Source organism: Corvus brachyrhynchos, unplaced genomic scaffold, assembly GCF_000691975.1.
Source record: "Corvus brachyrhynchos isolate BGI_N302 unplaced genomic scaffold, ASM69197v1 scaffold33, whole genome shotgun sequence".
In the NCBI taxonomy this organism is placed as follows: Eukaryota; Metazoa; Chordata; class Aves; order Passeriformes; family Corvidae; genus Corvus; species Corvus brachyrhynchos.
Genome location: NW_008237254.1, coordinates 640,453 through 664,262, shown reverse-complemented (window position 1 = coordinate 664,262; position 23,810 = coordinate 640,453). Strand labels below are relative to the sequence as shown.

The following is a 23,810-nucleotide window of genomic DNA, read 5'->3' as shown; positions in this document are numbered from 1 at the left end:
GTGCTTCTGACAAATCCACAGGTCCTGTGCAATTTGGCTGGCTAAGCTGGCACTTATTGATCTACTATATACCTGTATTTTACAGCTAATAAATACCATTTAAAGGAATCTTGTATAAATATATATTAATTTTAACCTTTCCATCACACAAGGGTAAATTTATCTCTGCAACTCCATTGAATTAAAGTATCTTTGACTAATTATCTCCTTTTTTTATTTTTGTAGGTATTGTGGTAAATGGCCTGATTAACATCAGTATTTCAACAATTGAGAAGCGTTATGAGTTGAACAGTTCCCTCACTGGCTTAATCTCTGCAAGCTATGACATTGCTTTTTGTGTATTGTCACTGTTTGTATCTTACTTTGGAGAAAGAGGGCACAAACCACGATGGCTTGCTTTCTCCGCATTTATGCTAGGACTGGGCTCACTTGTATTTTCCTTACCACACTTTAGTAGTGGAAAATACCAATATGGAGGTAAACTTGAAGGTAAGCTTATTGTTACCTTTTGAAAATTACTCTAAAAAATTTAAATCTCTGTATCAACTTGGTGCAACTCTTAATTTGGTGCAACATAGTTAATCTCTGTCAAAGTCCTAAAATAGGGTGTTATCTGTAACTAAAAATAAGATGATTCTGTGAAATCTGTAAGTCCTAGAGCTGCCTTTCTGCACAGTAAACTTTATTTTTCCAGAAGAAATTTGAGTGTCAATATCAGTTCTTAGTCATAAACAACATTTAAATAAAATGCTTTTTTTTCCTTGCCTTGATGAATGCAATTAAAATTCACTTTAAAGAAACAATTATCTGGCATCTCTTTGTGACTAGGAATCAAGTTAGGTCAGCAAATAGGAGAGATGTTAAATGTTAGACTTAGCATCTTGCTGAAAGGTGACTACTTCTTGCATTTCTTTGTGGTTTTGAACTATTAAAGGCATCTTGATTAATTCATTAACAAGTTTCTCTAAGTTCTTTTAAGAAAGATGTTGATTTTAACTTGCGGATTTATTTGAAATAAAGAGGAGACAAGCAGTACTGAACAAAGCAGTACTTAAATCATGGGTGTAGCTATCTGTCAGTTCTGAAACTTTTTTCATTAAACAAGACTTAGCACAATATGATTAATGCCAACTGTATTTCAATTTAGTGACACATCTATAACTAATACAGAAATGTTCAGATATTTTTAAAGCAGGATGACTTGATCTTTTAGGATTGTCTTGTTTTTGCAGTCTTTAATCAAAATTATGCCTTCAATGACTAAGCATATTAGAGTGCTCACTAAAAAGAATCAGTAGCTAAGCAACCTGATGAAAGGTTGTTGATTCTCAAATTAATTTCTCTAGTGGTAATTAATTTGTCAACTTTTATGAGCTGTCTAGATGTTAGTTTAAAAAGTTTGGAAAGCTGTTTTTCCCTGTCTAATAAATGAGGATCTGAAATGGAAATTAACTGAACTTTTAACTGAACAAGGTCAAAGGAAAACATCTTTACAGTTTTGGGGGCTATGAGCAGATATTTACTTGTTAGCTCTTGGTAGAGGGGCAACAGGTTACTTGCTCCTGGCTCTGCTACAATTCAATTTCTCTAAAATTTTGGTTTCAGTATTGACCTTCTTACTTCACTATAGGATGAAAAGGAAGCTGAATTTAATACATAAAAGTTTAAACCTGATTTTAGTTGGTTTTTTGTGGTTTTTTTTCTGGTTTTGTTTTGGGGTGGGGTTTTTTGTTGTTTTTTGTTGTTGTTGTTTGTTTTTGTTTGGGTGATTTGTATTTGTTTTCTGTTGTTGTTTTGCGTTGGTTGGGCTTGTTTGGTTTGGTTTTTGGGGATTTTTTTTGTGGTTTGGGTTTGTTGTTGTTTTTTTTTTTTTTTTCCCCATTTGGGACAAGATACTGACAATATGGGAGAGCAGATTACCAGCTATTGCAACTGATCTTTCCCCTTTCAAACACTTTTAGTTGAAATCCCAAAGAATATGTTACTGTTTCATCCAACATCCATCATTGAAGATGGCTGTAGATACTGGTACCTTTATTAGGGACATTTTCTACATGGCCTTGTGAAATCTAAAAGTAGTGGGGAATTTTTGAATTGCAATATGTTTTCTTCACCGTAGTACTGTCAGCTGACAGCATGCCTGCTGTTTTGACTGTTGTAATGCAGGTGCCTTTGCTGTGCCTGTGTGAGTACATTTAAGATCTTAAGCTGATTTAAACAAAACACTATCAAAGATAAATGACTAAGAGTGCCCGGAATGTGTCTACACCATGGCAGTAAACATAAATCTTCAGGTGCAGTGCAACAGTATCCCTTAACTGTCAAGTAAACCACTGTACAGGATGATGAGATGTCTGGTTTAGCTAGTTCTGAGGTTGATGAAACATTTTAACTATACAATTAGTTGCAGAATTTACTAGCACCACAACCCCAAAGGCTTCCTTTTTCATTATTTGTGTGAGTCACTTAAAGAGATCTTAATATTTTTTCTTTAAGCTTGTATTTGAGGCTTTGTATTAAAATCTACCACTTAATTTATTTCTGAACAGCTCTTTACTAGTTGGTTACTTGATTACTAATGTTTGCCTGTTATATGTCAGTACAGTGAGTTTTACATGTAGGATAACTTTAAAGTACAGTTCAATGCAAAATTTAATATGGCTGCCTTATTAATTAATAAGTCTAGTCTGAAATACAAAATACATCTAGCCTCCAGCATAAGTCTTACAGACTTCCTGGAACTTACTGCTTTATCTTGAGATAACAATTTACTTTTATTCTGAGGATATATGTATCCTACTGTACAAATATATTTGATCACTTATTTATCACAATACCTCTTCCTGGAAATAGTTTAATCCATGTCATATTGAAAGATTTGCTAATCAGTGGTCTGCTTATTATTAATCTTTTTTTTAAGCCACCGTAAAATGTGTTTTCTATTCTCCAGAAAGGTTTTAGACTCAAATTTGTTACCCAAGTGTGACCAGCTGTTTGTTCTCGTAACTTGTCCAAGTTGCCTGAGCCGCCGGTGCCGCAGCTGGCTCCGGTATGTGCAGTCGGGGGCTCCCCCTGCTGGTGTGTCCTAACAGAATCAACTTAATTTCATAAATCAGAGACGGCACAGAGGACTGTAAAAACTGCAGATATAATAAGCAGTGTACCTTTAAACTTCAGTCTCGGATTTTATTTTAAAAACTAAATATGTTTCAATATGTCTGTGACACCAAATGTGAATCATAGTTTCTCACTTGACACAAGGAAGATAACTTCATTGTGAAGACAGTCAAACATTGGGACAGATTACCCAGGATACTTCCTAAGTGGAAAGGAAGGAAAACTTTAAAGACTCTTCCTTTTGAAGTGAGGTTTTCTTATCCCTTGTGTTGGCCTGTTTCTGTGCAATGGTGCTGTATCACTTTTTGTGTGCTACAGGAAGTAATGATTAAGGTAAATTTTCTTAAATACCTAGTGTGTGGCCAGCACTTCCTTATGCTTTGTTTTGTGAGCCCAAAGTGTGGATTGATCTTGCCCTTTCTTTGCTTTAGTAAAAAGTGTTCTCAGATGTAAAAGAACTTAAGGAAAATAAAGTCTGTAATAATTTTCTGGTGAAATAATGTGAATTAATCGGTCTAGTTACCTGATCTGGAGGACATTTTCATATATTTGTTCAGTGGGGCTCATTGCTACCAAACTGAAGGGTTTATCCTCTTTCTTTGGGTTTTATGCCCTTATGTTGAGAAACATGGAAAGAACCATGCTCCTAAATCTTGTCACTTGGTATTCTGTTACCAAAAGTGCAATGATAGCAAGAGAAAGGAGAAGACAAAACATACTCCCTGTCTTCACTTCCTCTTTGCCTCCTTGTAGTGCCAAATATTACAGCAGCAGACACAACCTTACACTGCTGTACCACTACTTTCCTCTTTGTGTGTGTGCACAAATACAGAGAATTTACATTAACTTCTCTTTTTGGAGGCATGGCAGTGTGTGTTCTATGAGAGATAGTGGCATAGGTTTTTAAGGTTTTTCCTTTTTTCATAAGCAAACACTTCCCAAAAGAGTGAACGTAAAGGGAGGATTATCTTTGCATTTTCTGCACTTTCCATCAGGCCCAGATTTCCTCAGGTTGTTCAGGCTGCTCTGTCACTTAAGAGTGGAAGTTGTTAGTGCTCCTCAGAATTGTTATAAGGTACAAGAATAAAATGAAGCGTCTGTTACATAGGAGTATTCATAACCTGTGGAATGACCATTTGACAGGTGGTAGGTTGTTCAGTTTTTTCATACGTCTGGTCAATAATACTTTCAACAAGCCAAAGCATTTTAATAGGGCTGTTCATGTTGCCTTCCTGGAGAGGAAACAGAAACCAAGCCCAAGAAAAAGTGTTTCTTTTGGGGGATATGATATTGTGGAAGGCTTGGCACTGCCATGTTAGATATATTAATAGGTATGAATATTAAAATGGGAGCTTGATGTAACAGCATTCTTTTGTAGTTTAGCTTTTGGTATAGATTTTTCTTTAAGTTGGACGTGATGAGTTAGGTTACAGAATTGTAAAATCTTGCTGTCTCTGTTTTTCAGACACGTGTCAAACTGCAGAAACCATCTTTGCTAATGCCACTTGCAGTGCTAGCACAAACTCTTCACTTCACAAGTATCTGTATGTCTTTATCCTCGGACAGCTGCTGCTGGGAGTTGGAGGAACCCCTCTATATACTTTGGGGACAGCTTTTATTGATGATAGTGTCCCAAAACACAAGTCTTCCCTTTATATAGGTAACTTAAAAACTGTCCATATACATTGTCTGGATAGATCATAGACTGCAATGTCTTCCAAATGTTTTTATTAATTCCTCTAATTAATTCCTCTAAGTCTTGTAATTATTACTTATGTACATGAAGTATTTCTACATCCATTACTGTGCAATTTAGTTATTAGTCTGCTCTAAGTACCAAGTCTTTTCAATTTTTATTTTGTAGAGCCTGGTAAAGCTACTTTGAGCACCCCTTCTGTCAATTTTTCATGTCAGTAACTAAAAATTGTTAAATGGTTAATGTAGCCCATCTGTTAATAACAGAGTAAGTTGTAGCAAAAACTTAACTTTTTAGTCACAGATGTTGAAAAATCTGTCAGGTCAGAATCAGTCAGGTCAAAATCAATCAGGTCAGAAGCTAGAGCATATTGTTGTATCCTTTAATATTTTTGATGTACCTTCTAATAGTAGGCTGTCCACTCAGTCCATAAACACTGCTGTGCCTCATGGGATCAATCCAGTTCTCTAGCAACATAGAAATTTGGCACTTGGCTGTACTGGAAGTACAGAGGTTGCTTTCCTGGGACTGTTTAAAAGCTAAGGAATACTACTACTTAGCAATGGTTTTTAATCTTTTTCAGTCACCATTCTCTAGGTTATGTGCAATTTTATTGCAAAGTTCCTTGCAGTCTAAGTGTTTTCTATGGGTATGAAGATATTTATTTCCCCCATCTTGTATGTAAGCTGATTAAAAGCATATTATCTATACTTGTAACTTATAGGAGGAATTCAAAGCATCTCAGATTCCAGGACTGTTTTCCAGACTAAATCAATATTTTAAGGGACAAAACTGAAATAATTATCTGTTTGCATGCAATTTTTGCACAGTTTTTCCAGGCAAGCTACTTCATTAGATGCCAAGAAATAGCATAGTTGCAGATGATAAATCTTAGATGACAAAGACAAGTTTTATTTTTGCTGTTTCTTTATTTTGAGAGAGATAATATTACACTTTTTCTTCCTCCTCTGCCTCCTCCCCTGAAACCAGTGAAATAAACAGAGCAAAATTAGGGCTGTCTGCATGATTGGGGGAACAAGGAGTGACCTGAAGACTCAGGAGAATGGTGTCAGTGTTCATACTTAAAAAGTGCACAATCTTCAGGCAACTGAGTTGAGTTCAGAAGAGCAGTGTATTCTGCTTAATATAACAAAACTGGAATGCAAGTGAGTGGGTTGGTAACTACACCTTGATTCTTTTTCTTGCTTCATGCAATGTATTAAGTGTTAAATTATATTGTGTTGCTTTACCTAATAGAAGAAGACTTATGCAAGGCAGAAAAAACCCAAAACCCCCAAAACAAAACCAAAATAAATCCAGAACCCACCCATAAAATTGTCTGTAAATAGCTGCTAGCATCTTTTACTATAAGCCTGCAACTCATAAGTTGTTGTTTTCTTTCTCTTCTAAACTGCATGCATTTTCACAAGGACTGGGACATCTACAACTAAAGCCGCTGAAGTTAAACAATTCCAAATGGTATTTAAATTGAGTGTGTGGGAGGAAGTAGGCACTTTCTAAGCTCAGTTTGAAGTTCTGCAGGATGAATATGAACTTAACTCAGAAAGTTCCTATGACAATGTCACTATTCCCAAATAGTGGAAAAACTATTTGGTGGGAAAACCTGGGATATAGCTACTCAAAATTTATTTTGACTTACTTGAGTGTCACATTTTGCATTGCTTCCCCCCTCTTGCACTCCTCTCACCCTCCTGACTCCCCCATAATTTTCTCTTACTAACTAGAGGGAAATTAAGTACTTGTGATCCATGCACTTCAGAAACAAATGAGAAATCCAGATTGCTTCATCTGGGGAAACAGAAGGAATGCATGTTTACTAATTAAAGATGGATCTAGTTGCTATTAATTGCAAGCTTTAATCTGCAGAGACAGTGTTCCTGCTATCAGGGAGTGCTAAAATGCAACAGAAATCTGTCTGGTAGGCCAGGGATGCTATTGTGACATCAAAAAAGTCATGTACTCTTTTGTAGGGTATGGTTCCACCAGCAACTTTGCAGGTTGGTGATTTTTTTGATGGTGCGTAATTTCTTTTTTTTTTGGGGGGGAGGTGTTTTTTTGTTGTTTGGTCAGGTTTTTTTCTTTAAAACTGTCAGGAGCTGTCAAAAGCCCTGGTTTTGTATTTTAAGGCAGGTATTACTCCAGTCAGACACTTTAATGCAACTCTGTCTTCTGGTCTTAGAAGATCTAGAAACCAACTTAAGATTCAAAAGCATAAACAAGCAAGTTCTCAAAGATTGTGGTCAATACTGTTAATAACCAATGTTCATAATTTCACTAATTTTTTTTCACCAGTTAGCTTTTAAATGTAGGCACAAAATGGGCAAAAAAGCAATCTAATAATGCTTAAAGGTACAGTCAGTTAAATTAATTTTCCTGAACCTCTGATTTGAAACTTCTGAGAGCTGCAAATTTCCTTGTTGAGGCATAATTATAGATTTTGTCTTCTATACACCAGTGAAAGAGCAGGTTGACTTACACAAAACTTTTGGTCTGAAATTGATTTAAGAATTTTATTAAAAGAGAGCTTTAAAAAAATTTAAAGAAGTTATGGTGAACTTGATGTATTTTCTCTTCTAGGAATTGGCTATGCCATGTCTCTGCTGGGTCCTGCTGTTGGCTATGTCATCGGAGGGCAGCTGCTTAAGGTTTATATTGATATCCAGATGCCAAAAAGGCAAGATACAACTTAGTTTATTGCTTCCTCTTTTTTTTCCTAATAATTTTTGTTAAAATCTGTAGCTTTTTTCCCTGTGAGGAGAAAGTTTTTCAGAAAATATTGCATTTTCAAGAGCTTCATTAACTTGGAAACAAGTTGCACTTATAAAGTCTTCAAGCAAATGAGTTACTTCCCAGAGTGAGTAGTGACTCCATTGTGTGTGAAAGTTTCTTTGTAGTGCAAATAGCTTGTTCTAGCATTTAAATATTTGCTATTTTAAACCTCAGCAGCAAAAAATACTTTTTCTTTTGCTTAGTTGTTTATTTGGGGTTAAGCTGCAGCTACTGATTCCTCATGAACTGTTTCCCTGAGTTGTAAGATGAGGGTTAGGATATTGCTCCTTAACTCCTAGGGAAGAGCTTGCTAGAAAATCTATCAGTTGAATAATAGTCCACTATTTAAAAAAATGTTTTAAATTTTAGTAGTGTAAACCAACAACTTCATTTAAACTTTTAGTTTCTCTGTTTTAGAGCCTTCTGGTCAATGCAATGGCACTCTAAACTTCTGAATTGGTTTTGATATAACTCATTGATTATGAGGAATCTTTCTAAATGCAGATTTTCCAGTATCTTAATAATGCCTAAGGATCTTGAAATCAGGGCCAAAGAATGGTCTTTAAATTGGAAAGACATTGACTAATGAGTTGAAGGCTACATTTGGTGGAATTATTTTTAAAATTGTGTAGTTGGTTGAAACAAGCAAACAATATATGTAATACATGTAAAACTAAGAAAATTACAATATTGAAAGGCTTTCTGTTAAATAAGTATTAAAAGGAAATATTCCAGCTCACTGAAATCTGAAATTCAGAAAGGTAAACCTGCTTCTTCTGAATTACTTTTCCAGTACAAAGGTGGATCAAGATGACCCGCGTTGGCTTGGAGCATGGTGGATAGGATTTCTTGTATGCTTTTTTGCAATTTGGCTTCTTATAATACCTTTTTCATGCTTTCCGAGGCACCTACCAGGTAAAGGTTTAGTAATACTTGGCTACTTTGGAAGAGAGATTGTTCATATTTGCAGGTTATAAACTACTGGACTGAATGTTTCCTCTTTGATTTTGTTTTTCAGTTGACTGTCTTTGACTAAAATCTGAGGACAAGTACTTTTTTTTTTGTTTCCCCCTCCAATATGAAGCCTTTAAAACAAGGCAGATCAGCTAGAGGGAGGATCTCGTGTATGGTGGGCTTGCCCATGGCCAGGGAATTGGGAATAGATGATCTTCAAGGTCCCCTTTCAACCCAAACCATTCTATGATTCTATATAATGATGTACAGTAGGACTGGAAACGTATACCTAATTATGGAAACTGGTGGTCAGACTTTGAGAGATGCTTATAGCTATGCACCCAAGACTAAAGATTTAAAGTTTCTGTGTTACCCACCAAGAATCATGTAGAAATTCCATGAGCATCCAAGGGGACTTACTATACTAATATTGAAGGAGAAATGATGGAGGAAGAGGAAAAATGGAGTAGGAAATGGGAGAATGTGAGGGTGATTTAAAAAAAAAAACCAAAGGGCTTCAGCATACTCTGAAGTTTTTAGGATGTCCCTGATAATATCTTATTGCAGCCAAGACCTTCCAATGGAAGGGTGATACTTTCAACAAAAGTCTTCTTTTAACAATACATTATTGATCTCTTTACAAATCTGTACCAATAAAACAGGCAAGAAGACCTATAATATCTGAAATAGCTTTGCCAAGTAAAGGAAGCACAAATTTTTGTAGTTTTTTGAAATTGTCTAAGAGTGCAGATATTGAATGTTTTCATTGTCGATAAATATGACCATTTATAGGAACTGCAAAAATACAGGCTGAAAAAATCTCTGAAACTCATGATGATGGAAGTCAGGTACTGGTTCAGACCAACAATATTGGACAAAGTTTTAAAGACTTTCCTATGGCTCTCCTGGTAAGAAAAATCTCAAATTTGCTAAAACTGAATATATTCTGAGAAATGAAATTCTTTACCAGATGTTAGATATCTTTAGAAACGACTTATCATGTTGTGGTATGGAAGACTTCAATGTTACTGATAATTTAATGCACATTCATTTAGTTGATACTTGAGATTGTTAGAAAAGCGTATTACTGAAGTTCCACTTCAGAGTATCTGCTTTTACAATATAGTGACTTCTACTTTAGTTGGTACCAAAATCAAATAATTTCCAGAGCGTTATGATAATTTCTCCCCATAGATACTGCTGAGGAATCCAGTGCTTATGAGTCTAATAATAGCCAGTTCCTCAGAAGCTTTAGTTGCTACTGGATTTGCCACATTTCTACCAAAGTTTATAGAAAATCAGTTTGGAAAGTCATCAAGTTTTTCAGCAACTCTTGGAGGTAATATGGCTTTTTATTTTAAAATCTTAAACATAATGTGTTGAATACTTCATTGACATTACAAGTGGAAGATTATATGGGTACCTTTTTTGTGTGAGATGTTTGTGAATGTACTTAGATGGCATACAGTAATCAGAACAATATTTTTGTTATTCTTGCCTGCTGGGTACTCTAGTACTTAATTCATTAAGGGTGTAGCTCTACTTGTTGTTTGTAGGTTCTGAAGACTTGATGCTCATTTTCAAAGTAGAAGGAGGATTTTGTGTGTTGATGACACTGTAGTTTATTCCTTTCTTATTCTTGGTGAAAAAAGTTTAATTTTCTTTATTTAAAATTGTCTGAAGGAACATTAGTATCTTAGTTCCTAAAACAATCAAGATGAAGGGCAGCTAGAAGAAAACAGTGCTTATTACAAATAAGAAGTTGACTTTGCCTTTCTCTTCTTTAGTTCCACACTGACAATTACAATGAGTTTGCAATAAAATGACTAATCAGAATATGTAATAAAGCTATTATGTAACTGGTTCTATAATTGGCCTACTGTCACCTATTTATTATCTGATATGTGGAAGTAATAGGTAGAACAGGAGAAAGCTATGAAAAACTTGAGTGTTGGAGAAACAGAAAAAAACCTGATGGAAGAGCTGTGCTCAGTAGGGTCACATGATTAACTTCAACACAATTAATTCTGAAGAATAGCAACCAGATCAAGGCAGAAATGTCCATAATGCCAACAGATGCTTGCAGTATGCAGACTTAATATTTCTAGAATGTGTCTTGCTAAGCTGTAGAGTGCTGCAATATAACTATGGAAGTTGAACTGCTCTTTCTCCAACAAAAATGTGTTTGGGAAAGACTTTCTAAGTTACTTATTCTTCTGGGCAATACCAGATAGTATTGTTGCATCAAAACAAAGCATCTGCAAGTTTTACATGAAAATACATTGGAATACATGCTCAGTTGTTAACCTATAACCAGGAGTGAAGTGGAAAACTGAGTGTTGCCTTTTTTTGTCCATAGACCTTGTCTGAATGTCTTTGCATTGAAAATACCAACAGTGCTTATTAAATGTACATCTGTAAAGAAATTACTACAGTCATGCTGAAAACTAGCTGTACCTGAACTGAGCTAGCTAATCTAAGCATTACCAATGACCATGGAAACTATTTAAACTATCATTGACTATGGGTGTCTGTGGCTTCGGCAGTTTTGTCACCATACCTGAACTGTCTCTAAAGTTAGCTGTCTCAGGTCAGTGAAGTTATACTGAGATCTATGTTGTATTATAGATTAGCCATATAAAACTGCTCAGTTATTTATCTGAAGTGCAAAGAGGATAAATCATTGTGGACTATATGGACTACGACAGCAAAACTGACCCACTGATCTAGACTTCTTTACATTCTTCAGTAGATGTCTTACTGCATCTTATATAATAGTGGTTATGTTCTCTTATTAAAAAGCTCATAACAGAAGTATAAGAAAAAACATGGACACATCAAAAAAACACTGAAAGAATGAAAGTATTTTCTATTTTCATGGAGATGCCTATTGGTGTTCAGAGATTCCCGCCTCATTGTGCTCCTAAGTCATCTAGTTTGGCTGTCTTGAATTGGGTTTCGGACAACTATAAATGACACTGTCCAGTTAAACCTCTGGAAAAGCTAAAGGTGATGTAACAGTAGAATGAATTACTCATGCAGTTAGATTCTGGAAGTATGGTTTGAAAACAATATCACATGGACTGCATTTTACAGCTGTTTTTATTTTTTCTTAGCATAAAATTGCACTCAGTTGCTTGCCAATTATGTCTTGCATTTTTATGTAACTGTTTCTGTCTTGTTTTCCTCTAGGACTTGTACTAATTCCAGCAGCAGCGCTAGGCCAAGTCATAAGTGGTGTCTTGGTTTCCAAGTGCAAAATGGATTGCAAAGGCATAATCAAGTTCATGATAAGCACTTGTTCAGTGGCCCTAATATTAAACACAGTGTTTTTATTTGCTAAATGCGGGAATGAACCTTTTGCAGGTGTCTCTGAAACGTATAATGGGTAAATATATTTTAGTGCACTCTTGGGTTTAATGTTAATATTTATTAAATTCCCATAGTTTCAAATAGTACACACCAGCAGTTCTTAAAAGTGGGAGGAAGGCAGCTAGCTATTGCAAAAGTCTGCTCTCAAGTGGTCAGTTACTCTGTCATGAATTAACAGAGCCAGAGGCAGCACCAACTGTTTGAGGGTCTGCCAAAGAGCCAGATGGTGCTGTGCCAAATAACTCTAGAAGGCGGGTACCTAGGGACTGCTAGATGACATGTGACAAAATCATAGGCATGATTTGTGCTGTGTAAATTGGTGAATAACTTACCAATACCTCTTTATTGTTTTCCCAAATCCCCGGTTTTAGACCAGGGCTACGTACCACTATCTTGTACAAAATTATGATCTGATAGTTCTGCTCCAATGCATAAAAAGGCACTTGAAGCTAAATAAGATGGCGAAGAGGAGTGTTGCCCTTTACTGACACAATAGCATGATGTGTACCATGAAAACAGGTAGCAGAAGATGGGTTGGGGAGGAAATTGGTTTTGTAGCCTCTAATGCACATGCAAGTTGGTGGAAAGTAGAAATTTACTGCTATGATACTCAAATATTCATTTGTATTTCCTTTTCCAGAAGGTATGCAAAGAGAATCAACAAAGTTCCATACACTGGTGACTGAAAGAAAATAAAAACCTTAAAGCTCAAGTTATGGCTCATTCTGATTTCATCTTTACAACTTGCTATATAAATTGAGAGTATATTTAAAGGCCAGTGTTGAAATTTGATGCCTAAAATATGGCTTTGCTTCAGAGTCTGAAAAAAATCTAGCAGACAGATGCCTTGGACAACTCAGAAATGTGAAAATCAGAATTCAGCTTTTGGTTGTAAAAAGCTTATAGTTACATACTGACCAAAAGAATCTGTATTCATCGATAAAATGCTGAAGATATGGTATAGAAAATGGTATATGAAATTATCCATATTTTTATACCAGGTCCTATGATAACAAACAGCTGCCAAAAGTTACCATGAACCGATTTTCCTCCTAAGCTAAATACAGCTAATTTGTATTTAGCAGTTTTGTGTAACTTTGTCAGTTATGTAGCATAACTGTTGCTGAAGACCACTTATCTACAGCAATTTGGAGTTAACCAGTCCTGAAATGTATCTTTTACCTCAGTATCCATTATAAAAAAATGACTCCGTTTTACCTAATTCAGTGTTACATGCTGGACTGTATTACTGGACATGTGCATCAGAATAGTTCGTGGCACCAACACAGTGTCAGTTCTTAAACTGTTTTCTACAAAGAAATAAAATATGTAGCAGCAGCTTTAAAAAATTAATAGATTTATAATCTCGTGGAAGAACAGCCAAGTGTTTGCCTCCTGCTTATGCTACTGAACAGATGCTTCTGAAGGAATAAATTATGAGCCTGCTCTGAGAGTTGAATTGGAATTTGATGTTGATTTTTGTGGAGAATTTCAAGAAATCCTTCATGGCAAGCATTATCTTCCTATTGAAAAATAGCCTGGAGAGGTGATGGAAGATTTTGCAGGTTTAGTCTCAGAATTATATGAGTACAGGAGGACTTGTTTGTGTCAGCATGTTGTAGTAACACTGTTTGTTACTAAATTAGGCTATCAGCAGAACTAACATGGTTTATTTTGTCTAACAGGCACTTTAAATAATTGGCTTTGCCAAATTCTATTGCCCAGTGCTTCCTTGAAAACTTGAAGGAACAGAAATGCAGTGACTGCTTCTGTACTTTGTTCATTTCCACATGTCTTTGGGACTCTTGTTTAAAAATTTGTATAGAGTTTTTTAAAGAGCAATTGATGGCCTCATCTGCTAGATTTTTTAGAAAAGCCAGGGGTATCTTTTTTGTTTTATTTTTCTCTAACTGTCCATAACTAAATAATCAGTCCCTCTTTGGAGGTCAGGGGAAAGAGACACTGTCTGCACATGTAGACAGGACAAATGCCACCAAATTGATGAAATATTTCTTGGCTTTGCATGCCTCACAGGCTAGCAATGCACTGTATGTACAAATCTGTGATTAATGAATTTGCTTATGGTGCACTGTGGTTCATTCTTCATACTTAGAAGGATTGAAATTAGTTTGCTTAGGCTTAAAACACGAATTAGTTTAGTGGGATTCTGCTGTAGTACAACAAAATGGAGTTTATTTGTAGTTACGATGTCCCTAATATTCCATTTGAAGTTTGAATGTATGTAAGTTAGTTCCTAGACAAACTGTTTCTCCTTTTAGTATTTTTTGCTATCTCAAATTCTGATGAAGAAACATGCCTTTTAGATAATTAATGTAATGTGGAACTTTCATTTTACAGTACAATATTTAAACCCTACTGGCAGTGTCAGTAACCTGGTTTCAGCTGACTGGACTTTTAACCTGTGAAAATTCTTTACTTATTAATGAACTAATATTAGAAAATCAATGGATGTTTTCATTCTCTCCAGTTAGGACAGTTCTCACAGAACCCAAGGTGATTTTTCATGCTAATAATATAGTGGGACTACATAAAATAAAACCATATGATGACCTGTATTGGAAGTAAATGCCTGAATTGAGAGTAAATACAGTAAGCAAGAGTTAAAGTAAACTCTGTTAGTTATTAGTTATTCCCTAAACAGCCAGAGAAAATCTTTAAGGTCCTTTAGGGTGTGTCATTGTACTCTGCATTTAACATATGCAGTCATCTTAGTGCTCATACAATTTTGTTGTCTGCATGGAAGAGTTGGGCTGAGATACAAAATTTTGTCATCTCTTGTGAGTGGAAATTGGAGGAATAATCTTTGGAAGGAATAATAGCATAAAAATAACTAGGTGCATAATAAATGGAAATTCAAGAGCAGTAACTACTATGCTTATTAAACAACTAAGTGCATAAATAACATGAATAGAATATTTTAAAATATGCTATAAATATTGCATTACTTATTTACATATCTTCTGTTTTTCAATTGCTTTATTAAAAGTCTGTTAACTTCTGCTTTTCAGAACAGGCACTCTATATAACTTAACAGCACCATGCAACGCTAACTGCAGGTGTTTGCGCTCCATGTACTACCCAATTTGTGGCAGAGATGACATCCAGTACTTTTCTCCCTGTTTTGCCGGATGTGCCTCATATCTTTTTAACAACATGAAAAAGGTACTTTATGCGATGAAGATAGCTGACATGGTTTATTCTGGTTTCCTGTAAAATGCACTATATTTCAAAATGTTCTTCCCTTAGTATGACAGGAAATTGCAGTATTTATGAATTTAAGTGGCAGTTACTAAGAGATATACTCTGACCAGGTATTTTTAGACATTCTACTTGTGCAAGTGTGATGTTTAATATTAAGTTTACTTACTTGATGACAGTTGATGTTTCATGGGGTTTCTGATTTATCAGAGTGATACAAAATATGCTGAAAACACAATACAAATGTAGGTTGTATTTAGCAAAATCCAGCAACTGCAGTTCACTTATGGTACCAGTGTGACTCCCACTGCTGGTCTCTAACGTGTTCACTGTCACAGTGCTGGCCCTCCTCAGTTGTTGGGAAGGCTTACATGGGTTGAAGCCAGGTCAAGCCTATTGCTCTATAAAATGTTTCTGGTAGTTGTCTGGCTTTTTATACTCTGTTGGTTCAGAGTTCTGGTTTAAAAACGGTCAAGAACTGTAGACTACTTCCCATGATATTGATGTTGTATGTATGGTGGTCATTAATATAACATGTTATACCAAGTGGTATAACTTGCTATATACCAAGTATATAGCAAGTTAACCAGTGGTTTTGCTGTCTTTCAAATTGCTGAAATTTTTTTTGTTTGGATTTTAAAATGTGCTTCTTATTATGAATGTACAGCTGTTTTGCTTTATATTGAAGTTTGACCTGTTTTACCACCCTCCCTGTCCTTCACCTGCCATGTTTGTGCTGGTCTGGCTAAGTTAGGAGTATGTTTCCATTCTCTTAATGAGCTCTGGGAGAAGCACTTACACCACTGGTTGATTCACTGAAGTGGCATAGCTGTTTCTTTTCTGTATAGCTTTCTTTGCAACAGTTCTGGTCATTCACAGCCTGCATTGTTTTGTGAGCTTTCTGGGCACATCACTTTTTCCCATCTCTGAGCCTCCCTTCATTGTAAGGGTTTACTGGTTAGCCACAGTATTTCTCATTTGTGTGATGCCATTTTGCAAATACTTCTACCAGACTTTCTAATGCTGATAATAAGTTAAATCTAAATGTACTTTACATAGAATTGACAATCAGAAAAGTCAGCAATTGTCTTGACATTACCTGAAGTTCCTATCTATATCTTTAAGCAAAATGCAATGTTTATTGTATACGTGACAATCTGAGTTTTGAAAACTTGAATGTCAGTAGCCCCTAATGCAGGAGTGGTAAGCCATGAAAGTGCCTGGGTATTTTCAAGCCTTCCCAGAACTGAGGGGCTTTCTGTGCTTGTCTCTACTAGTACAACAAACTCTTGAGCAGGGATGTGGGAGGAATACAGAGAGATCCAAAAGTCAAGCTGACCCAGAAAAGGCCTTTCTGCTTTTTGTATTGGAAAATGAGAGGAGGTATTATCCATAAGAAAATGTAGGAGACTAACTACTTCTTGCTGTGGAAATTTCACACTTCACTGACACAGTTTTGTTTATTTTCTTTGAAAACAAGCTTCTGTGGATTTAGATGAAGAGTGGTCCTATATTGCTTCTATTCTTTCCTGCCTAAGTCTTAAGATCTCACCTCTGTGTCTGCATATGGTTTGGCTCTAGCTTCTGCAAGTTTTTTATGCTTGTTGCTAAAAGCTTGCTCCATACAAAATGGAGACTATTACTATATTTTTAGGTCAAAAAGCCAAAAGTATCTTTTGCTCAGGTGAGCTGGATCAGTCAAATTCCGATGAACCAGTTTTAAAAATTAGTGTTAGTGTCATGTGCTCATCAGCAAATGGACTGTTTCCCATATGGTAAAGTCAATGTTTATTCTTGTCTTGTGTGATGCAGACACAATGAAAATATACCAAAATAGTTTCATTTTTGTGTCATTCTTGGAGCTAAATTTTGTCTTATAAATTATTTGTAGACATACCACAACTGTTCCTGTATTGGGAAATCAAAAAGAGAAAATGGTTCAGAAGACTTTCTCTATGAAGCTGTCCCTGGGAAATGTCCAACCCAATGCAAATTTTTACCTTTATTCCTGACCTTCTTCTTTTTTGCTGTTGTTTTTACATTTATGGCTAATACTCCAACAACTGTGGCCATTCTCAGGTAATGTTTTTTGGCCTGAAAGAAAGGTAATGTTCTTGTGAAAACTAATATCAGTGAAATACTTCTATTTGTTTTGCTTTGCAATGCGCTGTTTGAACAAGTTTGCGTAGTAAGCAAGCAGTACTTTAAACAGAGGACTTTCATACCACTGTTCACTCGTTAGTAGAAATGTTTTGAATCTATTTTAAAAAATCTTTCTTACATGTAGCAAAATCCGTTTTATGGGAGTGCTCTTGACTGTTTCAGTTAAAGCAAAAAGGAATAACGTGCCATTTGCTTTGATGAAGAAAATATTTGACTAGCCTGTCTGTTGATAGTGTCAGTATTTCAAATTGTATCAGGAAATGGACAAAATAACAACTGATCTTGTATTTTCAGCCTTTTATTCCTGTCTCAGTTCAGAGTTCTGGTTTGAAAACTTGTCAAGAACTGTAGACTATTTCTCATGATACTGATGTTGTATGTATGGTGGTCATTAATATAACATGATAGCAAGTTAACCAGTGGTTTTGCTGTCTTTCTTTCAAATGCTGAATTTTTTTTTTTGGTTTGAATTTTAAAATGTGCTTCTCAGTCTGAATGTAGAGTTGTTTTGCTTTATATTGAAGTTTGACCTGTACCTCTAATACTTCTAGTGAAAAGATAACCATGATGCATAGACATGTTGCTTTGTGAGGATGTGGCTAGATGCCTTTTGGCATGGGGCTGAGGAAATCAATAACATCCTAAACCAGTGCTTTGTAGTAGCCTCCTGTCCAGGTTTGGTGTAAATCTGGAATTAACAGCTTGTCATATTGGTGTGCGGGCAGAATAATGTGAAGTTCTGCATTATCTTCAAAATTGAGCTGACAGTTTTATTTCACTAATTCTAAGCAGTAGCATTTGGATATTTGAATCCATATATAATTCAGCTGAAATAGTGAAACAGTTTTTATGGAAAAAAGGACTGTAAGTAGTTTAAATTTTCAAAAATTAATTAAAAAAGCTAAATGTCAGTAAATTTTACTGTATATCCTGATATCTTTTCAGTGAGCCTATTTTGTGCAATTTCAAACATAAAATCAAATATTTATGACAGTGTTCTATTGCTAGAAATATTCACCTGCATGATGTGAAACTCATTCTCCTTCTCTTAATTGCCTTTATGGGTAATAGGGTCCCAACACTGACTGCTGATAAGTGCTCCTCTGGGATGTTTTGATGTGCCTAATTCTCACACATACTCCATAATGTGGGAATAGCTTCTGAATGTGTAAATATGGTCTTTTTCAACAGTGTGAGTTTATTAAAAGACATGATAGTTTCTTAAAGGAAATAGTTCTGAAACTAAATTAAGCAAGTTATGTTGTATTTAACCTCCATGGTAGCACCTTTAAGACACTGTCATGGGAATGTTTGTTCCTGGAAAAGTATCTTAAAATAGGTAAGAGGTAAAGAGGTGAATTTTGCTACTTGTTAAATCAATATATTGGTTTGTATAGCAGAGGGCAGCACATTTATTGAGGTCAGATGAATATATGCAAAGGTTATGGAAATACAGCATGTTGTGCTGTGCTGTAGTCTAGTCTCAATTCATGTATTGCTTCTTTAGGTATAATAGCTCAGGATTGCATCCTAGCACTGTTTTAATTTCCTTGGTTGTTCTATGGAAAAAGTGTTCAGCAGTATATCAGGGTGCTGATAGCAATCTTCCTTTTTATTTATACTATTTTGTTAAACTAGTTAAATCCAAAATTTCTTGATGGGCTACTGCTGTTTTTTCTATCTTTTATCTAAACACCACTTGAAATAGTTCAGCTACTTGTTCTGCACACTGGATTTCTAAACCCCTCAGCAATTAACAGGTTAAAAGAGTATATAGAGATAAAGCATATTCACTGAGGGACACAGCACAGAAGTGGAACTTGTTTACTCTGTGTTAAACTGCAAATCTTGTTTACAGGTGTGTGCCAGATAAACAGCGCTCATTTGCTCTTGGAGTACAGTCAGTGTTTCTGCGACTACTGGGTATGACTTTCTTGTTGAAACATTTGCCTCTGAATAATCTACTTATTTGACAATTTTTTCTAGACTTTTAAATAATGTATTAAGAAGCTTTCAGAGGAGCTTGAAGCAGTTTGTCATTGGGTTATAGGATACACTTGTTGTAAGGTACCATCTGGATTCAAATTCCTTGTTAATAGGGTATTCATGCTCTCTGTAGCCTTTCTTAGTCTTATGAGCACAAACCAAATACAGGTAACTGTCCTTTTTTCAGTTAAAGGCATCTGTTGTTACTTTCCCCAGAAGAAGGCCTATTCTGAAAGCTGAGATAAGAAAAACTGATGTAATAGAAAACAGCTTCATGTAGTTAACATCTGAAATCCAGAAGTTAAAAGGAAAGTGAATAGGTGGAGCCTTTCCTCTTCTTTCTTCCTTTAAAATACCTTTGACTAGTTTTAGCATTTATTGAAATTGTAGATACTTGTACATAAATAATTATTGAGTATGATGTGGGAAATATAATACTTACATTCTAAATCTAAGCATCTCCAACATTTCAGTAAGACAGATGAATCTCCTTAACAAAGGAAACAGAGCTATGCATAGGTATTTTCTGGTCCCCACTGATTCAAATTTTCTCAGACATAACTTAAATTCTTGTTTTCATAGTAGACTGTTTTTAAATGGCATATTTAATTCAAGACTGGGACAAGACACAAGATTGGCCTTCTATTCCAATATTTAGTACTGCAGCCATTCCCTCTCCTTTGACATCACATATCTAACAGTGTGAGTTTTGCTTTGCTGTATTCAAACTGTGATTAAGTCATTCTGCCAATAAAGTGTAACAAAAGCAAACATCCTCACAGGTAGAAATTAACTGGAAGATAGTGCTCAATGTTATATGAGGGTCTCTCTGTTTCACTTTACTCAGAGTTCATATATTTATGATACAGCTCTAACTCCTGACTTCACTGTGGATAGAACTTTTTGCACTGCCTATACTATGACTGAAGAAGGCATCAATTAACAGCATTACTTACCAGCAACATACTTTTGTTGCAGACTTCGGGAATCACACAAGGGTTTTAGGCTGAAGACCTAGTGAGGGACATAGCTACTTGGTTAGCTCTAGGAGAGTTTAGGCCTTGAATAGGTTGGGTAGACATGCAGTGATGTACCTGGTATGTTTATTCTAAAATTGGCTATACCTGGATCCAAGACACTTGTGCATTATAACACACAAAAATCACACGGAGTTAATAAAAGCTATGCAAGAATAATTTTAAACACTGTGCTTTTTTTTGGTGACATTTTTACTGGAAGCTTTGCTACATCTGAGGAATGGGAAGAAATGTATAACTGAACGCATAAACATAATGGTATTTCAGTTCTCTTCATTTGGAACAGATTGGTGTGTATGATCAGAAGAAAGGGAATTTCTTCCTTTCAGTTAAATTCCTGCTTCCTTGATTAGTTGTTTTCACCCCTGATTTTAATTACTTTTTTCTACAATGAAGACCAAGGAAATTAAGAAGCTCAAGTCTTGGAATAAACTTTTTGCTTAACAAAGTGAGAACTGTATAAAGAATTAACTCTATGCATCCTACCTATTAACTGAGAGCAATGTTAGGTGCAGACTTACTGTGTAATATGAGGCCTATGACTTTGATTAAAATGTTTTGTTTAGTGTTTGGTTCTCCCATTTTATCTTTCCCACCAGTATGGCATTTCACTGTACACATGAACCCCAGGTATGCCAAGTAACTCAAACATTCTAACATGTTACTGTGTTTTTTAGGTACTATTCCTGGACCCATTTTGTTTGGTGTTGCTATAGACAACAGTTGTACTCTGTGGGATATTAATGAATGTGAAACTAAAGGAGCTTGCTGGGTATATGACAATGAAAGAATGGCTTATTTGCTGATGGGCATAAGTAAGTCTTTTATATTAAATACATATACTAGATAATAGATACACTGAGCCTGGCTGATAGATGGGAATTATTTTAAAATAGAACCTTACACTTTTCATTTTTAGCAGCAGTGTTTTTTAAGTTGTTTTTTTTTTTCATAAATGATCAGCAAAATATTATGGAAAGAGAAACACCACAGTAAGTAAACCTTAAAGGCTACTTAAAACACTCTTTTAATAGTAACATGAAATAGTTTTGCTCTTTGGTCATGCTTCATTGTCACACTAGATTTTTAAGGGACTGGCTTACACTTCAGTCTGTCTTCAGGGCAATGAGCATGATTAGGGATGTGAAGATGATTAGAGGGATGGAATACCTCTGCTATAAAGAAAAGGCTGACAGAATTGGGATTGTTCAGCCTGAGAAAGTGAAGTCTCCAAGCTGACCTTATGGTGGCCTTTTGGTACAAGAAAGATAGAGGAGGCCTCTGTCAGAGAGCATAGTGATGGAACAAGGGGTAATGGATTGAAACTCAGAGGGTAGATTTTGGTTAGATATTAGGAAGAAACTGTTTACTCAGAGGGTGTCCAGGCACTGAAACAGGTTGCGCAGACAAGTTATGGATGGCCCATGCCTGGAAGTGTTCAAGGTATGGGGCCCTGAGCAACCTGATCTAGTGGAAGGTGTCCCTGCCCCCAGCACAGGGTTGGAACTAGACAGTCTTTAGCTTCTCGTCCAAACCAAACCATTCTGTGATTTTCTGGGTTGGTGTGTTGGCAGTTAAGGGCTGGGGAGCTTTCCTCCTCTTTTTGTATTTTAGTTCTTTTCCCTAACTTAATATAAAGTTCTTGAAAATATCTCTGAACACTAGTCAGAAAAGTTCTTGACTTGTTTAACACTGTTCCTTTCAAATGTGAGGTATATATGCTAGTGGGAGAGAGGGTAGGCTAAGCTTGCATCTGTGATAAGTGCTGTTGTCCTGTGTTCTAGCAATTTTGATATTTACAGTATGTAAACTGAAGTACTGATGACTAATTCTGAAACTGAAAAAGCAGTAGTCACAATTTCAGGTTTAAGGATCTCGTGGCATATTTGTGATAAAATAAAATACTGCTTTGCCCTTCTCCTTGGCCTTCCAAGTTGCACAAACACCTTTCTGTAACTTTTTAAGATGGCTGATCTTAACAGGCATTCTATGTGTGAAATTTTAGTTTCTGGAAAATGGAATATTGATATAATGAATGACAGTACTGAAACAAGAAATAAGAAAGACTTGCACTTGAGGCTAGAATGGGGTGAAGAAATACAGAACTGAACAAAGGTAGTAGCTGCTGCAAGCAAAAACTGGCAGGCAGGTGAGGGGTCTGAATTCAGTTGGATGACTGCTTTTATCTGCCCTTTGCTATTCATGTAAAATACATTTAAATGGAAGCTATGAATTTCAGTCTTACTGGGTGTATGTAAATCACCATATAAAGCCTTATAAATGAGTGGAACACTGTGTCTGCTACTGAAAGTGAGTGCAATAAAGACTCTCCTGTTCTTTGCATTCAGGTGCTGCTTGCAAAACCATCACAATCATCTTTGTGGTCATGGCAGTGTGTTTCTACAAGCCTCCACCATTAACTAAAGCCCTGCCACGAAAGACTTCAGAAAAGATATCTGTTATATGCACATAAATTATGAGCAAATCAGGGACTTTTGAAAGAAAGCTGTAAAAATAAGCATTATTACAATACTTGTACCAAAGTTCTTGTTGCGTAAATATAAAAGATTATATTCAACATTTGAACAACTTGAAATATTTTGAATCTGTAGTGTTCTCTAATTTGCTAAACATTGTTTAGTATTCCATTGTGGCTATCCAAAGAAGTTACACTGAAATTTGCAGTCTAATTTTAAAAGTCTGGTATGTAACTTAATTGAAACAAGATGGAATACTCTGATCATAAAACAGGAAAACTGAACTGAGCTGACTGAGCCCCGTTTATCCTTAAATGTTACTGTAGTGGGAGAAAACAACTTACTTGGTATATTGAAGAGAACCGTGTTTGTTTAGAAAGGACTTAATGTGCACATAATCTGGGCTAGTGCCTTTGGGGATTTGTCTGCAGGACAAATGCAGACATGGGAATGTGTGAGTTTGGCTATGCTTTAGAAATATTTTTACATGTTATCTTAATGGCATAAGTTCACTTTTTAGTATTTGTAGGAAAATGTAAATAGTTATGATAGAATAGCTGGGTTGCAAAATCAAAATATTTGTTAATTTAAGTGCTTGAGTTTCTATCTGGAATATATACAGAAACTTGCTGTCAGTGGCTTTATTTAAGCATTGTTAAAATGTTTCTATAAAATTTGAAAATAAAACCTATTTTCTTACTACATCTGTGTGTGCTTTGTCATTTCCAAATGTGAGTTCATCTTGACTCCAAGAAACACAATGCTGAAGGCTAGCAAGAATGTGTATGGAAGCATCAAAACTAAAATATGGCTTTAGTTGTTCTTTTTGACTTATATTTTTATTATGTTATGAGTCATGCTATTAAAGCCATATTTGTATAGCACAATGCAAGTGGTCACAAGTTAGCCACTACTACCAAACATTAAACTGTATTGCCTACTACTTGAAATATCATTGAATACTGACAGGAAAATTTTAATGAGTAAGACATCCTCTAT

At 35.6% G+C, this 23,810-nt stretch overlaps 1 protein-coding gene across 3 annotated transcripts; it reads left to right on the top strand.

Annotated features, from left to right (window-relative positions):
- Positions 1-321: 321 nt before the first annotated feature.
- Positions 322-23,515, top strand: SLCO4C1 (solute carrier organic anion transporter family member 4C1). 3 transcript variants are annotated; one of them, XM_017730485.1, is made up of 13 exons: positions 322-489; positions 4,583-4,777; positions 7,412-7,508; positions 8,397-8,518; positions 9,350-9,465; positions 9,752-9,896; positions 11,750-11,945; positions 12,570-12,572; positions 14,959-15,112; positions 17,040-17,227; positions 19,170-19,234; positions 21,012-21,149; positions 22,683-23,515. In XM_017730485.1, the coding sequence occupies exons 1-13, from the start codon at positions 411-413 to the stop codon at positions 22,805-22,807; spliced, it is 1,623 nt and encodes a 540-aa protein (XP_017585974.1). In that variant the 5' UTR covers positions 322-410; the 3' UTR covers positions 22,808-23,515. The 3 variants fall into 3 exon arrangements, with proteins under 3 accessions (XP_017585974.1, XP_017585975.1, XP_017585976.1); XM_017730487.1 differs by lacking the exon at positions 322-489 and adding an exon at positions 5,804-5,979 and having other exon boundaries at positions 4,689-4,777; XM_017730486.1 differs by lacking the exons at positions 9,350-9,465; positions 9,752-9,896.
- Positions 23,516-23,810: the final 295 nt, after the last annotated feature.

Excerpts from the sequence above, each read along its gene's own strand:
- SLCO4C1 (XM_017730485.1), top strand. The coding sequence starts at position 411 with ATGCTAGGACTGGGCTCACTTGTATTTTCCTTACCACACTTTAGTAGT. Across the intron at positions 7,509-8,396 it reads GATATCCAGATGCCAAAAAG|TACAAAGGTGGATCAAGATG; the intron begins GCAAGATACAAC and ends TTACTTTTCCAG. Across the intron at positions 8,519-9,349 it reads CTTTCCGAGGCACCTACCAG|GAACTGCAAAAATACAGGCT; the intron begins GTAAAGGTTTAG and ends GACCATTTATAG.